Below are 19,669 nucleotides of genomic sequence, written 5' to 3'. Positions count from 1 at the left end.
TCTTCAGCTCAAGGCGAGTGCTCTACCACTTGAGCTACAGTGCCACTTCCTCTATTTTATTTTTGATTGCATTATAGGACATAATTTTGAGATTGAAGTGAAATGAAAGAGAAAAAGAAAATTTTACTTGGAATAAAACTCATTTTAACATTAAGTTGACTTGCCCCAGTACATTTTATTTTATTTTTATTTTTTTGTGGTCGTACTGGGGCTTGGACTGAGGGCCTCCTGCTGTCTTTTAACTTTTTTTTCCCTCAAGGCTGATACTCTACCACTTGAGCCATACCTACATTTCTTTTTCTTGATTAATTGGATATAAGGGTATGTTAGAGGGAAGGGAAAAAACAATTCGTTTAAATAGGGATACAGGTGGACCCATTGCAACAATGAGATGTACAAGTCGTTACGTCAAAAAACGAACTTTACAACTTTGGCGGGGGAGTGGGGGAGATATGGGTGGGGGGTCAGGATATGGGAAGGGATAGGAAGGGGAAACAAAGGAGGAAGCAACAATGCTTGATAAGAAATGTACTCATTATCTTGCCCATGTAATTGTAACTCCTCAGTATGGCATTTTCAAATTAAACAACAACAAAAAAAGAGTATCTTAGATTTTTCTGCCTGGGCTGGCTTTCAACCTTGATTCTCAGATCCTCCTGAGTAACTAAGATTAAATGCATGAGCAACCATTGTCACTCCCCTTCCCCCCTCCCCCACTTATAAACACTTTAAGTATGTTAAAATAGCTCATAATGCTGAGCACTGGTAGTTCATGCCTATAATCCTAGCTGCTCAGGAGGCTGAGATTCAGAGGATTGTGATCCAAAGCAGTTTTGGCTGAGAGATCCACAAGACTCCTTCTTCAAAATAACCAGCAAAGGTGGGTGCAGGTGGCTCATACTTGTAGTCCTAACTACTTAGGAGGCTGAGATCTGAGGATCAGGGTTTGAATTCAGCCTGGGTAGGCAAGTCTATGAGACCCTTATTCCAATGAACTACTCAGAAAAAGCCAGAAGTGGCATTGAGGAAGTGGCGCTGTAGCTCAAGTGGTAGAGCGCTCGCCTTGAGCTGAAGAGCTGAGGGACAGCGCCCAGGCCCAGAGTTCAAGCCCCACGACCGACAAAAAAAAAAAAAAAAAAAAGTGGCATTGAGGCTCAAATGGTAGACTGTTCACCTTGAGCTCAGGGACAGTGCCCAGACCCAGAGTTCAAGCCCAGGACTGGCAAATAAACAAAACCAGCCTTTGGTTTAGTCTTTATCGCTATTGGAAGGAAGGAGAGATGGAAAGCAGGGAGGAAAAAAGAAGACGAAGAGGGGCTGGGAAGGTGGCTTAGTGGTAGAGTGCTTGCCTCGCATGCATGCCCTGGATTCAATTCCTCAGCACCACATAAGCAGAAAAAAGCCGGAAGTGGCGCTGTGGCTCAAGTGATAGAGCGCTTGCCTTGAGCTGAAGAGTTGAGGGACAGCACCCAGGCCCAGAGTTCAGGCCACACGACTGGAAAAAAAAAAAAAAAAAAAAGAAGAGGGAGGAAGAAAAAAATTATCCTCAGTATGGGTCATAGCAAAGGAAAACTAAGATGTAGGGGGCGGGGCACCGGTGACTCACACTTGTAATCCTAGCTACTCAGGAGGCTGAGATCTGAGGATTACGGTTCAAAGCCAGCCAGGCAGGAAAGTCCCTGAGATTCTTAATCTCCAGTAAACCACTCAGAAAACCAGAAGTGGCTCTGTGGCTCCAGTGGTAGAGTGATAGCCTTGAGCTGAAGAGCTGAGGGACAGCACTCAGGCCCAGAGTTCAAGCCCCATAACCTACAAAAACAACAACAACAAAAAAGATGTAGGGGGCCCTTCAAAAAGTATATTCTTCCTACTTTCTGCTACCCATATCCAGCCCTCACTATTCATTGAATTGTATAATTCAGTTGTGAGCCTACAGTGTTTTACCTTAGATCCTCCTGATTCAGCATTTTGTGAACCACTAGAATTCCTTACAAGTACTTTTTGGGAGTTTTCAGGAAACAATGGAGAAACTAACTTGGCTGGCATCTGAAAGGCGCATGAGTCAGGAAGGTGAGTCTGAGGAGGAGAACTCCCAAGAGGAGAATTCTGAGCCAGAAGAAGAGGAGGAAGAGGAAGTAGAAGGAATGGAAAACCATCAGAAAGAGGATGAAATGACTGATGAAGCAGTAGGTGATGCTGTGGAGAAGCCCCCTTCTACCTTAGCCTCACCCAAGACTATTCCAGAAGTAGAGACCAGCAGAACCCCACCAGGTGAGTAAGGTAAACCTGTGCAGAGGGCTCATTTAGCCACCTTGTCTACATCATTGTGCAGAATGAATGATTTCAGAGAAGTCCTGTGGATCTCCTCTGCAGCTTTTCTTTCTACAAACGTTGACATGGTGCACAGCAAAGTCCATATGACTTTTATCTCCCAAAAACTACTCAGAAAAAGCCAAAAGTGCTGTGGCTCAACTGGTAGAGCGCCACCCTTGAGCACAAAGAGGCTCAGGGATAGTACTCAGGCCCTGAGTTCAAGCCACAAGACTGTCCCTCTTCCCTACCACCACCACCATCCCCCCCCAAAAAATTAAGAAAAGTTCCAAGCGGGGTGCTGGTGGCTCACGCCTGTAATCCTAGCTACTCAGGAGGCTAAGATCTGAGGATCACGGTTCAAAGCCAGCCTGGGCAGAAAAGTTTGTGAGACTCTTATCTCCAATAATCCACTGAGAAAACAAGAAGTGGCTGTGGCTCAAGTGGTAGAGCACTAGCCTTGAGGTAAAGAGCTCGGAGACAGTGCCCAGGCCCTGACCTCAAGCCCCATGACCAACAAAAGAAAAAGAAAAAAGAAAAGTTCTTCCAGTTGCCCAGAAACCAAAAAAGAAAAATCCAGACCACAAGGTATAATTGCTTGAGACCCCAACATAAGGCCATGCTCTTTATATTTTCTTAAAATACATTACTTTTATCTCCTTGTCATACCAGTTAACCTAGCTGTGCTTCAGATTCTGCGTAGAGCTGACTTGATGGAGCAGACTGTCTATACTACCACTTTCCCAGCTACTTTTGAGTTGCTCTGTGATGTTTACTAGGCTTGGGTGTGGGAGTGCATGTGGTAGATGGCATGGCTGCAGGGACTGAGAAACAATCTTTTCTCAATGTACTCCAAAGGCGGGAGCATCAAAGCTGCGGGAAAGGGCCGGAACAGTCATCGAGTTCGCAGTAAGCGGGGAAGTCGTGCTCGGGCCAGCAAAGACACCTCCAAGCTGCTGTTGCTCTATGATGAAGACATTCTGGAGCGGGATCCTCTCAGGGAGCAGAAGGACTTGGCCTTTGCCCAGGCTTATCTGACCAGGGTAGGCAAATGATGCTTCTGTTACTGCCTGTTTCTATGAATGTGCCTACTTCTTCCCGGGAGATGTTGCTGTAGTTAATATAATTTTATTGTTATTATTAAGGTATTGTACAGAGGGTTTACCATTTCATAAATCAGGTAATGAGTAGATGTTTTTTGCACAAAGTCACCCCTTCCTTTCCTCCAGTGACCTCCTATCCTCAAGAGAGATGTTTTAAAAATAAAGTCTGGGTGCGAGGGGTGGGGTGGGGTTATAGCTGTATAGCTCAGTGGTAGAGCGCTTCCCCTTCCAAGTTCAAGGCCCTGGGTTCCATTCCTAGTACTGCTCCTCTCCACCCCCATCCCAATGTATTTTTTTTAGGCTGTACAACATGCTTTATCTCTACCTAAGCTTCTGGAATACCACGGCTGTGAGAGCTGTGAGAAGACAGAGTTCAGTCATTCCTGGGCTGATTGTTCTCCTCTCTCTTTTGCTCAAAGATTGGGGTACAGATGATATATTTCTCATCAGTGGGAGATTGTCTGGGCTGATAAAAAGCTGTTTAAGCGCTTGGCTCAAGAAAAATGACAAGTAGTACTCAGGCCAGAGAGCAGATCTCAGTGGTGTTCTGGTAGCTACCTCCCCTCTTGGTAATGTACCGGTTTGTTATCCTCCTTCTCAAAGTGAAGTAGTAGCAGGGATAATTATAGCTTTTTCTTGTTCCTAATATTTTACTACCATTACAAATTATGTATTATGTATCTTCAGATGTTACAATCTAAAGTCCATTTATCAAACTTACTTATTTTATTATGGGGGACACAATTTATTTATTTATTTATTTATTTATTTATTTATTTATTTATTTATTTTTTGGTCGGTCGTGGGGCTTGAACTCTGGGCCTGGGCGCTGTCCCTCAGCTCTTCAGCTCAAGGCGAGCGCTCTACCACTTGAGCTACAGCGCCACTTCCGGTTTTCTGGTGGTTTATTGGAGATAGGAGTCTCACGGTCTTTCCTGCCCGGGCTGGCTTTGAACCGGGATCCTCAGATCTCAGCCTCCTGAGTAGCTAGGATTACAGGCGTGAGCCACCAGCGCCCGGCTTGGGGGACACAATTTAAAGTCCATTTACCAAACTTACTTATTTTATTATGGGGTTGAAATCAGGAAGGAGAGCTTAGGGCCGTGACCTAGAGAAAAGCATTACCTTGTCTGTTGGCAGTTCCATAGTCTCTGGAAAATGAAGGTTGTTAATTGTCCCTGCCAGCAAAGGAACTCTACATTGCTCACATGTGAAGATCTGTCAGGGGAGATCCTCTGAAGCTTAACTCTTGGAGCTCTTTGCAATTCTCCTGTCTCCCTTGGTGATTGGAAGTCTTCCTGTGTAGGTACGAGAAGCCCTACAGCATATTCCTGGCAAATACGAAGACTTCCTTCAGGTCATCTATGAATTTGAGTCAAACACTCAGAGGCAGACTGCTGTGGATCTCTACAAAAGCTTGCAAATTCTGCTCCAAGAGTGGCCTCAGCTTTTGAAGGATTTTGCTGCTTTCTTGTTACCTGAGCAAGCTCTGGCTTGTGGATTAGTAAGTAGATGGACAAAAAGATCACACAAAATTCCTGGGTTAGAGCAAGAGCTTTGTTTTCTAATGTTCCTCCCCAACCCCATTCTCTCATTTAATTTTACATAGTGAATAAGCTGTATATGTGTGTGTCTGTCTGTGTGTTTGAGTATGCATGTGCTTGTGCACTGGTTTTAGGGGTTGGACTCAGGGCCTGAATGCCATCCCTGAGATCTCCACTTGTAGCTTTTTTTTTTTTTTTTTTTTTAATGTCAATGTCATCCCGCGGCTTAAAATTCAGGGCCTGAGTGCTGTCCCTGAGCTGTTTTTTCCTTTTCTTTCTTTCTTTCTTTCTTTTTTTTTGGTCAATCGTGGGGCTTGAACTCTGGGCCTTGGCGCTGTCCCTTAGCTCTTCAGCTCAAGGCTAGCACTCTACCACTTGAGCTACAGCACCACTTCTGGCTTTTTTGTTTATGTGATGCTGAGGAATCGAACCTAGGACCTTACGGATGCACTCTACCACTGAGCCACCTTCCCAGTCTGAACGTTTTTTTTCTCAAGGCTAGCACTCTGCCACTTGAGCCAGAACTCTACTTCTGGCCTTTTATGAGTAGTTTATTGGAGATAAGAATCTCAAAGACTTTCCTGTCCAGGCTGACTTCAAACTGCAATCCTCAGCTCTCAGCCTTCTGAGTAGGTAGGATTGCAGATGTGAGCCACTGGCATCTGGCTTCACTTCTAGCTTTTTTGATAGTTAATTGAACATAAGAGTTCCACTGATGGGGCTGGGAAGTTGGCTCAGTGGTAGAGCGCTTACATTGCATGCCTGAGGCCCTGGGTTCGATTCCTCAGCACCACATAAGCAAAAAGAAAAAAGCCAGAAGTGGCGCTGTGGCTCAAGTGTTAGAGCACTAGCCTTGAGCTGAAGAGCTGAGGGACAGTACTCAGGCCCAGAGTTCAGGCCCCACGACCGGACCCAAAAAAAAAAAAAAAAAGAGTTTCACTGATTTTCCTGCCCAGGCTAGCTTGAAACTTTGATCCTCAGGTCTCAGTCTCTTGAGTAGCTAGCTAGGATTATAGGCATGAGCCACCGGCACCAGCTAAAGCAGGCATTCTTTCATTAAGTATTGTGCCAGGGAAAGCTGTTAGAGCTAGTATTATAGCATTTAAAAAAAGACTAAGATTCCTGCCTTCATGGAACTTATAATAGGGAAAGGAGATGAATAATCCATAATCATAATTTATATGAACATGTGTGTATATGTGTATATAAATACGTAGGTTATAAAAATAAACAATAAAATATATGGTATGTTATGGTTTATAGTGATAATGTCCTACTGAAAACTAAAGAAAGGGACTGTAGTCTTGGAAGTAAGATGGGTGGGGGAATGGTATCTTCACTTTGATACTCGATGTTCTGGGAAGGCCACTAAGGTAAGGTAATGTTTGAAATGTTGAAATATGAGACGTAATCCAGTAGTTTTGGACTTCATGATTGATAAAATAGGAATAAAGAGAATAATAAGATAATCTTGATAGTTTTAATGCCAGTTTAATGACAATATGGTGATTATGTATATAATACTCATCTTCTCTTTCAACTTTGTTAGGAGGATTAGATGTGTGTATGTGTGAACATTTTTTGTAAACTCTGGAGTACTACATAAGTTTGAGTGCCTGATTTCTCCATCTATAAAATAGTAAGCAACTTGAAATATGTATATCTTTCATTCACACCTTAATTTCTTAGGTTAGTAGTTAGTTCTCAGGAGCCTAGTGTAGATGGATGCTTGGGTTTAAAATAGAACCACTTTATACCCCATTTCTGTAGCCCATGTTCTTAGTTCTTAAGAGTTCTCAAGTCCTGAACTAGCTAGTTAGTAACTCCCCTCTTGCCCTTCTTCTACTCTGGTAGTTTGAGGAGCAGCAGGCTTTTGAGAAGAGTCGCAAATTCCTTCGTCAGCTGGAGATTTGCTTTGCAGAGAACCCTTCACACCACCAGAAGATCATCAAGGTCCTCCAAGGCTGTGCAGACTGCCTTCCTCAGGAGATCACAGAGGTATTCTTTCTTGCCCTGCCTCCTTTTTATTGCCATTTGAGTATTAGGTTGTTGCCTTCTCTGTTCCCCTATCTTATTCCATATACTTTTTGCCTCTGAAGTGTCATGGACACCTGGAGGAGATGAGGAAAGTGTAAGACCTTTTTAGGCTTATTTAAGGCGTGAAGCCAGGGATGGTCACCTGAATCCAGGACCTGTCTTGTTTTCTCAAGTTGTGGAGTATCATCAGTGCCATGAGAGGGATAATCGAGGAGAGAAGTGTGAGACTTAGAAGGGGCTTGTCTCTTATTCTGCTTAGGCTTTGTCCTACCTGGGGACCAGTTGGACAAGAGTGGAGAGTGCTATCACTAGGAATCAAATCTGTTACTAATATCCTTCCTCTGCAGGTAAACAAGAAGGGAGAAGTTGCATGTCAATTATTACCCACTAAAGAGAGGGTCTATAGATGAGCACCAATGGCTCACACCTGTAATCCTAGCTTGTCAGGAGGCTTAGATCTGAGGATCGTGGTTTGAAGCCGGTCTGAGCAGGAAAGTCTATGAAACTCTTTTTTTGTTGTTGTTGTTGGTCATGGGCTTAAACTCTGGGCCTGGGCGCTGTCCCTGTGCTCTTCAGCTCAAGACTAGTGCTCTACCACTTGAGCTACAGTGCCACTTCTAGTTTTCTGGTGATTAATTGGAGATAAGAGTCTCACGGACTTTCCTGTCCAGGTTGGCCTTGAACCTCGATCCTCAGATCTCAGCCTCTTGAGTAGCTAGGATTACAGGTGTGAGCCATTGGTGCCCGGTGAAACTTTTACTTCCAATTAACCACCAAAAAGCCAGAAGTGGAGCTATGTCTCAAGTGGTAGAGTGGTAGCCTTGAGCAAAAAGCTCAGGCTCTGACACAAAAAATAAATGAGAGAGAGACAGAGACAGAGAGAGAGGAGTTCTATGTTTCTTTAGGTTGGCTTGCAAGGCAGAATGTCGGGAGTTTATGGCAGTGGCTTAGATTGACTCAAAGACTATCTTTGCATCTGCCTATTTGCAGCTCAAGACACAGATGTGGCAGCTCCTCAAGGGTCATGACCACCTACAAGATGAGTTTTCTATCTTCTTTGACCATCTTCGTCCAGCAGCTAGCAGGATGGGTGACTTTGAAGAAATCAACTGGACTGAAGAGAAAGAGTATGAGGTACAGGCCCTGAGGGTACATTAGGGTTGTGAAGGGAACGGCCACCTGTCGGAGGGCTGTCAGCCCCAGAGCCTGTGTTTATTGACACAACTCCTCCTCAGTTTGATGGCTTTGAAGAAGTGGCACTGCCTGATGTGGAAGAGGAAGAAGAACCTCCCAAAATACCTTCCAGTTCAAAGAACAAGAGGAGAAAAGAGATTGGGATCCAGAATCATGATAAGGTATGTCAGGATATTGGGAACTAGCTACTTTTCATGAATCAGGGCTCTACTTTCCCTCTAAATGTTTTTCTGGCTTGGTATGGTCACAAGCCCCTGGCCCCGTGTCTCAAGGTTCTGAGGTGATCATGGAGTACAAACCAAAGGGGAGGCTTCTGCGGAAAGCACAAGAGCACACAATGCGGTTGGTGAAGAGGCCATGTGTCTCAGAACTCAGAGGTGTTTTTCTTATTCAAAAATGAAAGATCTTAAATATTTTCATTTTTTGTTCATAGGAGGATACAGAATTTCCTTTATGACTGGTATAGGAGCTAATATTTAGCTGTATTACTAAGTATTAGCATTATTTGGAAGTTGTTTTTTGGTTTTTTTTTTTTTTTTTTTACAATTTATTTAATTTTCAGAGTAATCTTGTGGGGAGAGTGTTATTTACGATTTATAGAAGAGAGAGGCTATTGCTAGTCACTTGTTTATCAAGTAGTACTCCTGGAACTTGGGCCCAGGTAATATAGCTCTAGAGTCTTCCCTGATTGCTCTGTCTTCTCTTCCAGAAGTAGTCTTTTTTTTGGTGGGGGAAGTGAGGAGGGCTGGTCGTGGGGCCTGGGCACCATCCCTCAGCTCTTTTGCTGAAGGCTAATACTCTACCACTTGAGCCACAGTGCCACTTCTGGCCTTTTCAGCTTATGTGGTGCTGAGGGATCAAACCCAGGGCCTCATGCATGCAAGGCAAGCACTCTACCACTGAGTCACCTTCCCAGCACCAGAAGTAGTCTTTCAAGTCTACATCTGTTACATGTCTTACTCCTAGTCTAACCAAGAGGGTTGGAAGAGAGGGGGAGAGTTCAGAACACAGGGAAACAAAGTATGTAGGTCCTATCTCATGTACAACCTCAAAATCTATTTGACTTAAATAAAGCTTGAAATATCTGGGTGATTGGACTATTTCCTCTTTGGGTCACTTTCCCCTCCCCACCCCCCCAAAAAAGGAAAGGTCTCTTCAGGTGGCTCATAATTTAACTTCCTTCCTTGGTACTGAGAATAATCAAGACCATGTATCTCCTAGGAGACTGATTGGCCAGATGGGACCAAGGACTGTTCCTGTGCTTGCCATGAAGGAGGTCCCGACTCCAAGCTGAAGAAGAGCAAGAGGAGAAATTGTAGTCACTGTAGTAACAAGGTGAGACAGGTGCTCATGGTACTGGGATGGAGGGTATCAGCTATCAGGACAACCCCAGGCAAACACTGTGTAGCGTTTGTCAGCTACCATAGGTTTGCACCTTTCTGAATCCTTAGAAAGATTACATATATGAAAGAAACGCACACTATATGTACACATACATGTGCAAATACAATCTTTTAGAAATATAAGATGAATTTTGCTGTGGCTCAAGTGGTAGAGCTCTATCCTTGAGCATAAGAGCTCAGGGATAGTACCCAGGCCCTGAGTTCAAGCTCCAGGACTGGCATATACATAAAGATAACCTTTTGAGTAAAGCTTTTAGAATTAAGGAAAAAGAAATTCAAATACTAGCTTTGTGTCCATGTGTGGGGGGGGGGGTGAGAGAGAAATCTGAATAGAAAAATAGATTCTAGGGCTGGGAAGGTGGCTTTTATATTTCGTTGGGCCCCTGAAACATAGGAGGGAAGTCAGGACACCTTTGACCCAAAAAGTATCTTCGCAGGTGTGTGAGAACAAATCCTACAAGAACAAGGAGCCCCACGAGTTGGTGGGCAGCAGCCCCCATGGAGCAGCTAGTCCTATGTCTGGTGTTAAGGAAGCAGGCCAGGGCAAGGATGTGGTGGAAGAGGAAGTCCCAGAGGAACGGGAGGGCATTGAGTCAACTCAGAGCAGGACGAGCAGGACCATGAGAAAGGGAGAGGTGCCCATTCCACGTGAGTAATCTGCCAAACTAGGCGTGCCCAGCCTTTCTCCCAATGAGTTCTTAGCTTCATTCTCCTAACTTCAACAGGATCCTTAGAGAGCTTGGTAACAGTCTTGCAGGCACGTGGCTCATGCCCGCAATACTAGCTGCTCAGGAGGCTGAGATCAGGATCACAGTGTAAAGCCAGCCTGGGCAAAAAAGTCCATGAGACTCATCTACAATTAGCAACCAGAAAACCGGAAGTGACTCTGTGGCTCAAAGTGGTAGAGCACTAGCCTTGAGCAAAAAAGCTCAGGGATAGTGCTCAGACCCTGAATTCAAGCCCCATGACTGCTAAGAAAAAAAAAAAAAAAAAACCCACCAGTCTTTCAAAGGTTGGGTATAGTACTTCCCTTTCAATAGAAACCCTTTTCCTGTTCAGCTTGTAATCTCTCCTACAGTGCTGTGTAGTCCACAGAACTTGATACTATCCCCCCATTCCCATTCCTGACCAGGAATTCCACTGGTCTCCAAATCCTGTCGACCTAAGTGCTTAAGACTCAGCTCTTGGCACTAGGACTTTATACCCTTGTGTGAATGATATAACACTCACCTCTACCACTTTTTTTTTGGGGGGGGGGGTCAGTTTTGGGGCTTGAACTCAGGGCCTGGGTACTATTCCTGAGCTCTTTTGCTCAAGGCTAGCACTCTACTACTTTGAGCCACAGCACCACTTCTGGTTTCCTGGTGGTTGAGATAAGAGTCTCATGGTTGGGGTTGGGAATGTGGCTTAGTGGTAAACTGCTTGCCTAGGCATGCATGGAGCCTTGGGTTCAATTCCTTAATACCACATAAACAGAAATAGCTAGAAGTGTCACTATGACTCAAGTGGTAGAGTGCTAGCCTTGAGCGAAAGAAGCTCAGGGACAGTGCCTAGGCCCTGAGTTCAAGCCCCATGACTGGAAAAAAAAAAGTCTCATGGACATTCCTGCCCCAGTTAGCTTTAAACAGCGATCCTCAGATCCCAGCCTCCTGCCTAACTAGAATTACAGGTGTGAGCCACTGGTGCCTGGTGTTCTGCACTCTTTTATATAGGTTTATTCCAGCACCTCACCAGTGACTATGGTAGTTTTCAGTTCTTGGGTGCATCATGATCCTGTGCATCCTCTAATCCTTTTTTTCCCTCTGAAGCAGGGTCAACAGTGGGGAACATTTTGCTGCCTCTTCAAGAAGAGACTCTTACAGAACAGCTCCTTGCGGGCCCTGCACCTCACTTACCAGACACTCTCCAACTTTGCTCCCAAACTGGAGCTGTATCCTCCACTGTCAGAAACCAGGCTGGGGCTGAGGTTCTTTCCTGCCCCAGTGTATCTCTCTCACCTCAGAAAGAGGAGGGCCAGCAGGCAGCAGCTGACTCAGAAGTCCCCATGCTGGTCTCAGGTGCACCTGAAACTGAGACCTTGCTCTGCACTAATGAGGGCCCTGCTTCCTTCTTCAGTCCTGATTCTTCAAGGACCCGAGAAGTCCAAAAAATACATGTGTCTGGGAAACCAGGTAATCATGAAAACTGGCTGCCTTCAAGCAGAGTTGGGACAAAGACAGCAGACAAGATGTCTTCTGTCCATGAATCTTCTTCAGGAGTTGATATCTCAGAGACTTCCCCCAAAGCCTTTAGAGGGGATTTAGTTAAAGATTCTGGAATACAAGGCAAGGGCCCAGAGCAGCAAGAACTGCAACCGAAGGCCACAGAAGCTACAGTGTGTGCTAATAACAGCAAAGTCAGCTCCACGGGGGAGAAAGTTGTCCTGTGGACAAGGTAAGGATAGAGGGTAGATTTGGAAAGGGTCTAGAACGTATCCATATGGCTTTTTACGATTAATCATGATATGCTTGTCACAGGGAAGCTGACCGAGTGATTCTCACCATGTGCCAGGAGCAAGGAGCGCAGCCACAGACCTTTAGCATCATCTCTCAGCAGCTGGGAAATAAGACTCCTGCTGAGGTAAGTGGGGAGAGAAGGAATGTGTGAAGTGGGGCAGTCATGTAAGTCTCAAGCTTCAGAGGAACAAAGGCAATCTGGCAAGAAGAGAACAGAGTGGCTGACTAAGTAGTAGACATAAGGCTGGGTGCTGGTGGCTCATACCTGTAATCCTAGCTACTGACAAGGTAGAAATCTGAGGATTGAGGTTTGAATCCAGCCCAGGCAGGAAAGTCCGTGAGACTCTTCCAATTAACCACCAAAATGCTAGAAGTGGAGCTGTGGCTCAAGTGGTGGAGTGCTAGCTTTGAGCAAAAAAAAGCTCAGGGACAGTGCTGAGGCCCTGAGTTCAAGACCCAAGACTATTGTACACACACACACACACACACACACATAGGCTTCTACAAACTCAAGGCACCAGTTACATAAAGGAAGGGCTTGACCTGTCAGTATGGTAGAGGAGAGGTCTAGGAGAGAACAGTAGTAGCAGCAGCTCCAAGTTTCAATTCTATTTTTGATTTTAGCAGTGTGACTTTGGGCCTCTGGAATTTTGTGAGTTTTTTTTTTTTTTTTTTTTTGCCAGTCCTGGGGCTTGAACTCAGGGCCTAGGCACTGTCCCTGAGCTTCTTTTGCTCAAGGCTAGCACTTTACCACTTGAGCCACAGCACTACTTCTGGCTTTTTCTGTTTATGTGGTACTGAGGAATTGAACCCAGTGCTTCATGCATGCTAGGCAAGCACTCTACCACTAAGCCACATTCCCAGTTCTGGAATTTCTTTATTAACACACAACTCTCACAAATGTGGAATAAATAAAAGAATTTCAGATTGGCACCTATTACTTAGTAAATGTTGATGTTCCTGATTTGGAACAGTGATTACAGCCCTTCTGCTATGCTAGGTTTCTCACCGCTTTCGAGAACTCATGCAGCTCTTCCACACGGCCTGTGAGGCCAGCTCTGAGGATGAAGATGATGCAACCAGTACCAGCAATGCAGACCAGCTGTCAGACCATGGGGACTTGCTGTCTGAGGAGGAGCCAGATGATTGAGGCTCCTGGAAGGTGTGGTGTCATTTGCATAGGACCAACATGCCAGGCACCCTGTGCTCTGGGAGAGAGTGGCTGTACTTCACTTGTGCAGTCCTTGAGTTCTGCATACGGAGCTGAAGAGCAGAGCTGGGCCCAAGGATAAAGTGAGGCTAGATCTAGGCCCCAGAGCTCTTTTGCCTATGCCTCACTCAGGGTCTTTGAAGAAGACCTTCAAAATCCACTCTATAAATAGCATTCAGGGAGAGAGGCCTGGATCCTTTCTCTCCTTTTGTTTTTGGGTCTAATGGTACATATTTATTGTTTTGTGATCAACTCACAATGTTTCTAAATGTAATAAATTTCTAATGTCTGTAGCCAGTTCTAAGACACTGAGCTCCTGTGCAGGAATACACTGGGCTCATGCACCCAGCAGCTTTTTATTGCAAAGGAACTCCTGGAACTTTAATCTGGGGAGCTGTCTCCTTCCTGGTAGCAGTGGGCCAGGCTGCGGAGCTCCTGCAACAGTTCCTCCATGTCATCGTGTTCTACTCCAGCGTCCATGAAGCTAGCCCAGCGCCGCAGGTCGAGTTTGGAGAGCTCGTCTGCTAAGCCTCCCAGGGTCTGGTACAAGGATGCAGAAGAGCGCAGGGCCCCAAACACTGGGATGTTCTTCACTTCTACATACCGAGAGAAAAGCAAGACTGAATGGATTGGATTCTGCCTTGAGCCTCTTGTATTGATAGGGAATCTGGGTGCTTGGTAGAGCAGACTGTAAGGTACACTTGAGAGATTTGTGTGCTGTCCCCTTTGTATACCAGCACTCCATAGGAAGGACACTTCTCAGGAGCCAAAGGGTGAATAAAGGTTTAACTGTGATATTTTTTTTTTCAATTTTAATCCAGGAACTGTACCTTTGCTTGAAATTTTATGTTTTCCTCACTTCTTACCTACCTGTGCCCCTGGGGGGACCTTCTAACATTGCGCCCTGCTGGCTGAAGCTTGAAGAAAAGAGGTGGGGGTAAGGCGGAGCCACTCTGCAGGGAGTCAGCAGCAAATGGGATGAACTGTGTGGGCAGAGGGTGGTGGTTAGGTTAGCCCAGGCGAGGTGGGGGGTCGGAGGGCTGAGAGAAGGGCAGGAGCAAGTGTTTCTACTGACCTGATGACTCTAGGCTGTTGCTCTTGTAAATACTGAGCCAAGACTTCTTCCCCAGTGGTACATGCATGAAGAGCAGAGGGCAGAGGTGTCCCTGAGACAAGCTGGCTGCCAGGAGAAAGCCAAAATCACCTTTACTATGGCAACATGAATAAGAACTAAGACTTAATGTTCTAACACAGGCTCTGAAGGCCAATGGTCCTTACCTGGTATGGCTCGCTCTGTCTATGCCCCTCAGCACCACTGATTGGGCAAAGCAGCGTGTTCCAGAAGGGTCCCCACATGCAGACAGTGAGGTCCACGGACTGGCTTCTCCAAGCTGCATCAGAGTATCAGGAAGGGACTTGCCTGGAACCAAGGGGAAGGGGATGATTGCTTCTGCTGTCACCACCTAAAGATCAGGAGGAGATCAGGTTACAGAGCTTTTTCTCAGTGCTGACCCAGCTCCTCACAAAGATTTGTACCTTTTTCCCAGAGAAGCTCAGCATATCAGCCAGATGAACCATGGAAACTGGAGAGGAACGCAGGCGATAGGGAACAGTGACTGTGTCTAGCGCTGTAGCCAAGATGGCACTACAGTGGAAGGGTAGAGTGGCCTGTAAAATGGACAGAAGAGAAACATGTGGTATTTGGGGTCAGGAAAAGTGTGTGGAGACAACAGTAATGGCAGAGAAATCCAGGGCATGAAGCCAAGGTGTATTGGGTCCACAGCTGGACTAGTATCAGCCAGTGTGATCTAAGAGCCATATTTAAGCTAATGCTTCAAAAACAGAACCATAGGACTCCTCTTAGAAGCCCCTCTCCAAAGAAAGAATCTTGCAACTTCCACTTCTAAATAAACACAAAAAATAAAATAGAGCCACTGCAGAGAGAAGCTGATTTGAGTCTGTGGCCAGCCACAATCATAAAAAAAGCATTGATGGGGCTGGGAAGGTGGCACAGTGGTAGAGTGCTTGCCTTGCATGCCTGAGGCCCTGGGTTCGATTCCTCAGCACCATATAAGCAAAAAGAAAAAAGCTGGAAGTGGTTCAGGCCCCACGACCGGACCCCAAAAAATAAATAAAAAGCATTGAGCCTTACGTTATAACGCAGGTAAGGGAAGCTGACAGGTGGCTTGGGTCTCAGGCCCAAGTTTCCGCCCAAGGATAAAGGGCAGACGAAAGAGCAGTAAGCAGTCAGGCGCACCAGACCAAATGCTGTGTTTAACAGACGATAGATGTTTTTCTGGGGCTCCTGGTAAAAGAAAAGGAGTTTGTATCAAACAACATTGTCAGTGGGATTCTCCTTTCTCCTTCCTTACTCTGATTTTTCTTTACCCCAACTTCCACTCACCCTGAGATTGTAAGGCCCAGGGAGAAGACCCCAAGTAATTATTCCCCGCCCTGAATACTCGTCTCGTAGCAACTCTGCAGTCTTAGCACCTACTCCAGAGAAGCCATCATGTAGGTCACATAGGATCTGAAAGCCCTAGAGAAAGATAAAGGATGAAAATAAGTGGAGGATAATAAGTATCTATCCTGCTTGTCTGCCTTGCCACACACTACCTGCAAATAGTCACATTCCTCTACGTAGAAGTGCAGCCTGTCCTCCAGTTCTTCCAGGTACCTGGGCTCCTTCAGGATACTCTCCCCTTGGCCAAAAGCCTCCAGCCGACCTGCTTCCCTGCCACGAATAAGTGATGAAAGACTTAGCCCTGTCCTCAACATTTGGTTTGTTTGTCAGGGAAGATAGGCTTGAGCCTAATCCAGTGTGTTGGTGGGGACATATGCTATTTGTGTCACAGCTTCTCGAGGCCTTCATACCCATCATGGTTGTATTTGTGAATCATACAGATGCTCCGAGGATGGAGGTCAACTCTCAGAAAGTCTGACCAGACTCTGATGGTGCCCTCTGGTGGTATAAATGATTTTGGAGCTGTAGCAGTGCTGACTGGAGGTGGACCTGAAGAACAAACAGAAGAGACACACAACTCTCCATGCTTCTCTGTTCAGAGGCCCCATTGTACTGTCCAGACTTCCTATATCCAGCGAACTCTCACCTTTGCCATTAGGGATGGACTTGACCTTCCAGACACCATCACTACTGGGCACTCCCTGGAATAGTTGAGAGAGAGAGAAAAAAAAAACCTACATTTAGTTCTAGGCAGTTTAAGGGCAAAGGTTCATTTATCCTTTATCCCTCAGTTTGCAGGATGCATTTCACCTCTTTTCTGATTAAGTCATCACAATTCTTTTTTTTTTTTGTCGGTCGTGGGCTTGAACTCTGGGTCTGGGCGCTGTCCCTCAGCTCTTTAGCTCAAGGTGAGGGCTCTACCCCTTGCGCCACAGTGCCACTTCCGGTTTTGTGGTGGTTAATTGGAGATAGGAGTCTCACAGACTTTCCTGCCTGGGCTGGCTTTGAACCATGATCCTCAGATCTCAGCCTCCTGAGTAGCTAGGATTACAGGCAAGGCCACTGGCGCCTGGGTGAGTCACGAAAAGAACTGTCTTTTTCTCTGCATTGGTGAGGGCACTTGTAGCATGAGGTTAAAAGGTTAAAGCTGAAGCCCTCACCTCTGCACTCAGAAGGTCCTGGAGATAAGGGTTCTTGGGATAGACTTCTTCTTTGTGGGTGGTGAGCTTCCCCTGCCTGAAAAAGATTGATCAAAGAACTTGTTTCTAGGGTTTCCCCAGCTGTTTTCACAAACATGTTCCCCCCTCTATTCCATACACCAAATACATACCATGCTATAGCAGCATCAAGTTGTTTGTCCCTGTACAGTCCACCTTCTTCTCTTAGGGAGTTAAGACTACCTATATAGAAACAATAATGCTAAGGTCAAAGCCTAAGACATCTCTGTGACTTGGACTAAATCTGATCATCGGACAACTTGGTGTCTCATGCCTGGCTCTTTCAAGCTTTCTTGGGCCTGGTTTAGGAGCCAAATCTAGATTCTAGCCTCTGTTCTCAACTTAGTAACTAGTGGGGCAAAAATTGCACGAGTTTTTCCACGAGTGTGTCAGTTCAACACCTCACTTTGTCCAGGAGCAAACGAACTGTTTCGGAGACCAGTTTGAGCAGGGTAAAGTTTTTCTTTGCTGTGCCCCTCTGGTGATTTAGCGCCTCATCTCTGGTTCTTCAGTGTCCTTATCGGTTCTTTAAGTGAATGGATACTAGACTCCGCACGCGATAAAAGGAAAAACAGACTGGCTGACCCCTGGCACCGTCTCACCCTTCAGATCCATGAGGATGAGTCTCGGCGTGTACGTTTCCTGGCCGTGAAGCGTCCGGCCCGTCCGGTACAGGACATCAGGGCACAGCTCTCCGGCCGACTCTTTGGCATCGGTGTTTCGGCCCACGGCAGCATCCTGGAGCAGATATAGAGAGGACTAAACTCGGGAGGCAAGAAGGATACGCGGGGCGGAGTCAACGCTGTAGATTTCCAAAGGATTCAGTTGGAAAGGCACCAGGAGATCTCACCTGTTGGTTCCACCAGTGCGTTCCCACGAAACCCGCAAAATGACCCAACTGCAGCGTGAGCACCTCCCGGGCCCCACCCGCCATACCGCGATGCAACTCTCAGTCGCACGCCCCTGCCCATCTACCATCTGCACACAGCCCATTGGCTCGACGGGCTTGTGGGCGGTGCTCTATTCTCTACGTCCTATTGGTCCACAAACACATCCTTTCCCATTGGACAAACGATTAGTTAAGTTCTGTACACAGTTCCCCCTCACGCCCTCCCTCTTCCTTGACGCGGACCACTCCTGCTTTCCGGTTGTTGCTGGCAAGAGGCGGAGCGCCGGAAGTTGTTATATGCGGAAGTTACGCCAGAGCTGTCTTACCGTGGTTTGTGGTGCGACGCTTCTATTGCTCAGGTTCTGGTCCCTTTTGTCAAGCAGTTATCTGTGCTAGTAACATCCCAGACAATTAAAACCTTGCTAGAGCTAGATGCATCGATAAACCCCTTCCATTCCTTCCCTCCCCCTCCTTCAAAACTGCTTTCCATACTGCCTGCCTAATTTGTTATGTAAATGAATCAGAATATCCTTTTACTGTTATTTGTGAAGTTCACTCCCACTCTTGCATATACCTGTACTTCTTTTTCATTGTTTCTCTCCCTCCCCTAATCCCCCCCCCTTCCCCCGTCCTAGGGCTTGAGCTCTGCCTTGGTCACTGTCCCTGAGCTTCGTTGTTCTCAAGGTTAGCACTCTACCACTTGGGCCACAGAGCCACTGCTGGCTTTTTCTGAGTAGCTTATTGGAGTCTCACGGGCTCTCCTTCCCCAGGCTGGCTTTGAACCTAACGCGATCCTCAGATCTCAGCCTCCTGAGTCACTGGAATTACAGGCGTGAGCCACTAGCGCCCAGCTCCATGAGACTCTTAAGTCCAGTTAACCATCAAAAAAGCCAGAAGTGGTCTGTGGTTCAAGGGTACAGCGCTAGCCTTGAGCAAAAGCTCATGGATAGCACCGTGAGCTTCTGCTTCAGAACTGGCACAAAAAAAACAAATAAAATAAGTAAATAAGTTAAAGGCATATGGAGCTAATGAATGTTATTAACTAAACTTTCTCATTGAGGTAGCTTGTGATAGATGGCCTGAAGAGAGACATGAGTGTTAGACACAAATTAACAAGTAATTATAGTACCTCATAAGTGATGGAAGTATAAAGTGGTAGTGAGGATGATGAGGCTTAAGTAAATTCAAAGGATTAATGAGCTATGTTGGAGATAAATCAATTAGGGTTCTATAGTGAAATAGATTTACTAGAGAACTACTAAAAAGAGAGAGATGTGGGTTGGGCATGTAGCTCAGTGAAGAATGCTTGCTTAGTGTATACAAGGACCTGGATTTGACCAACAACATTGTAGACATGGATATGATAGTATTAAAGTTGTGGAGGCTGGTTAAATGATCTCTATAAGGCTGCTGTCTTTGTGTCTGATGCTAAGTGCAGGTTATTTTTGTTAAAATTATACATTGCAAAGTTAATCACGGTGATAGGAATGCATCAAAGTGTTAAATATCTAATAGAGAATTCTTCAAATAAAGCATTATAGAATGCTTTACTTCGAACACTTGCTACTTATCACTAATGAATGGGGTATTCTATGTAGTTAAGTCTTTTACCTATAGAAACCCCTACAAGTCTAGTGTCATTATCACTATTCCAAAAGGTAAAATAGGAGACCAGGTGAAATCAAGAGGAAACAGGTTAGGAGATCCCCAAACTGACATCTAACAGGAGGGAGACCTAGGAATCATTTTTTTTTTTTTTTTTTTTTGCCAGTATGGGTATTTGAACTCAGGAATTCATGCTTG

The 19,669-nt window shown here is 45.7% G+C and overlaps 2 protein-coding genes across 7 annotated transcripts in view; one reads left to right on the top strand and one right to left on the bottom strand.

Moving 5' to 3' along the window:
- The window catches only part of LOC138821528 (GON-4-like protein), an 85,874-nt gene extending 71,762 nt beyond the window's left edge, over positions 1-14,112 (top strand). For 5 of the 6 annotated variants that reach the window (XM_070013839.1, XM_070013837.1, XM_070013840.1 and 2 more), the window contains 11 exons: positions 2,016-2,271; positions 3,169-3,353; positions 4,720-4,917; positions 6,812-6,955; positions 7,985-8,128; positions 8,230-8,349; positions 9,410-9,523; positions 10,029-10,239; positions 11,400-12,024; positions 12,108-12,210; positions 13,087-14,112. In XM_070013839.1, the coding sequence (XP_069869940.1) occupies positions 2,016-2,271; positions 3,169-3,353; positions 4,720-4,917; positions 6,812-6,955; positions 7,985-8,128; positions 8,230-8,349; positions 9,410-9,523; positions 10,029-10,239; positions 11,400-12,024; positions 12,108-12,210; positions 13,087-13,236 (2,250 nt within the window). In that variant the 3' untranslated portion in view covers positions 13,237-14,112. The remainder of the gene's footprint in view (positions 1-2,015; positions 2,272-3,168; positions 3,354-4,719; positions 4,918-6,811; positions 6,956-7,984; positions 8,129-8,229; positions 8,350-9,409; positions 9,524-10,028; positions 10,240-11,399; positions 12,025-12,107; positions 12,211-13,086) is intronic. The other variant, XM_070013836.1, reaches the window with a different exon arrangement.
- On the bottom strand, positions 12,944-17,938 carry LOC138821530 (protein misato homolog 1-like). Its single transcript, XM_070013841.1, has 14 exons — positions 17,828-17,938; positions 17,580-17,715; positions 17,091-17,160; positions 16,921-16,996; positions 16,407-16,461; positions 16,171-16,309; positions 15,913-16,030; positions 15,701-15,835; positions 15,449-15,601; positions 14,833-14,964; positions 14,575-14,759; positions 14,372-14,476; positions 14,167-14,279; positions 12,944-13,892 (listed from the first exon to the last, which is right to left on the bottom strand). The coding sequence occupies exons 1-14, from the start codon at positions 17,909-17,911 to the stop codon at positions 13,678-13,680; spliced, it is 1,716 nt and encodes a 571-aa protein (XP_069869942.1). The 5' UTR covers positions 17,912-17,938; the 3' UTR covers positions 12,944-13,677.
- Positions 17,939-19,669: the final 1,731 nt, after the last annotated feature.

Source organism: Dipodomys merriami, unplaced genomic scaffold, assembly GCF_024711535.1.
Source record: "Dipodomys merriami isolate MVZ:Mamm:240054 unplaced genomic scaffold, mDipMer1.0.p SCAF_92, whole genome shotgun sequence".
NCBI classification, from domain to species: domain Eukaryota; kingdom Metazoa; phylum Chordata; class Mammalia; order Rodentia; family Heteromyidae; genus Dipodomys; species Dipodomys merriami.
This window is presented reverse-complemented; position numbering and strand designations above follow the sequence as displayed.

Coding starts and splice junctions, on each gene's coding strand:
- LOC138821530 (XM_070013841.1), bottom strand. CDS start 17,911: ATGGCGGGTGGGGCCCGGGAGGTGCTCACGCTGCAGTTGGGTCATTTT. Junction 16,462..16,920: donor AGGACCTTCTGAGTGCAGAG/GTGAGGGCTTCA, acceptor CAACTATTCCAG/GGAGTGCCCAGTAGTGATGG. Junction 16,310..16,406: donor GTCCATCCCTAATGGCAAAG/GTGAGAGTTCGC, acceptor TTTGTTCTTCAG/GTCCACCTCCAGTCAGCACT.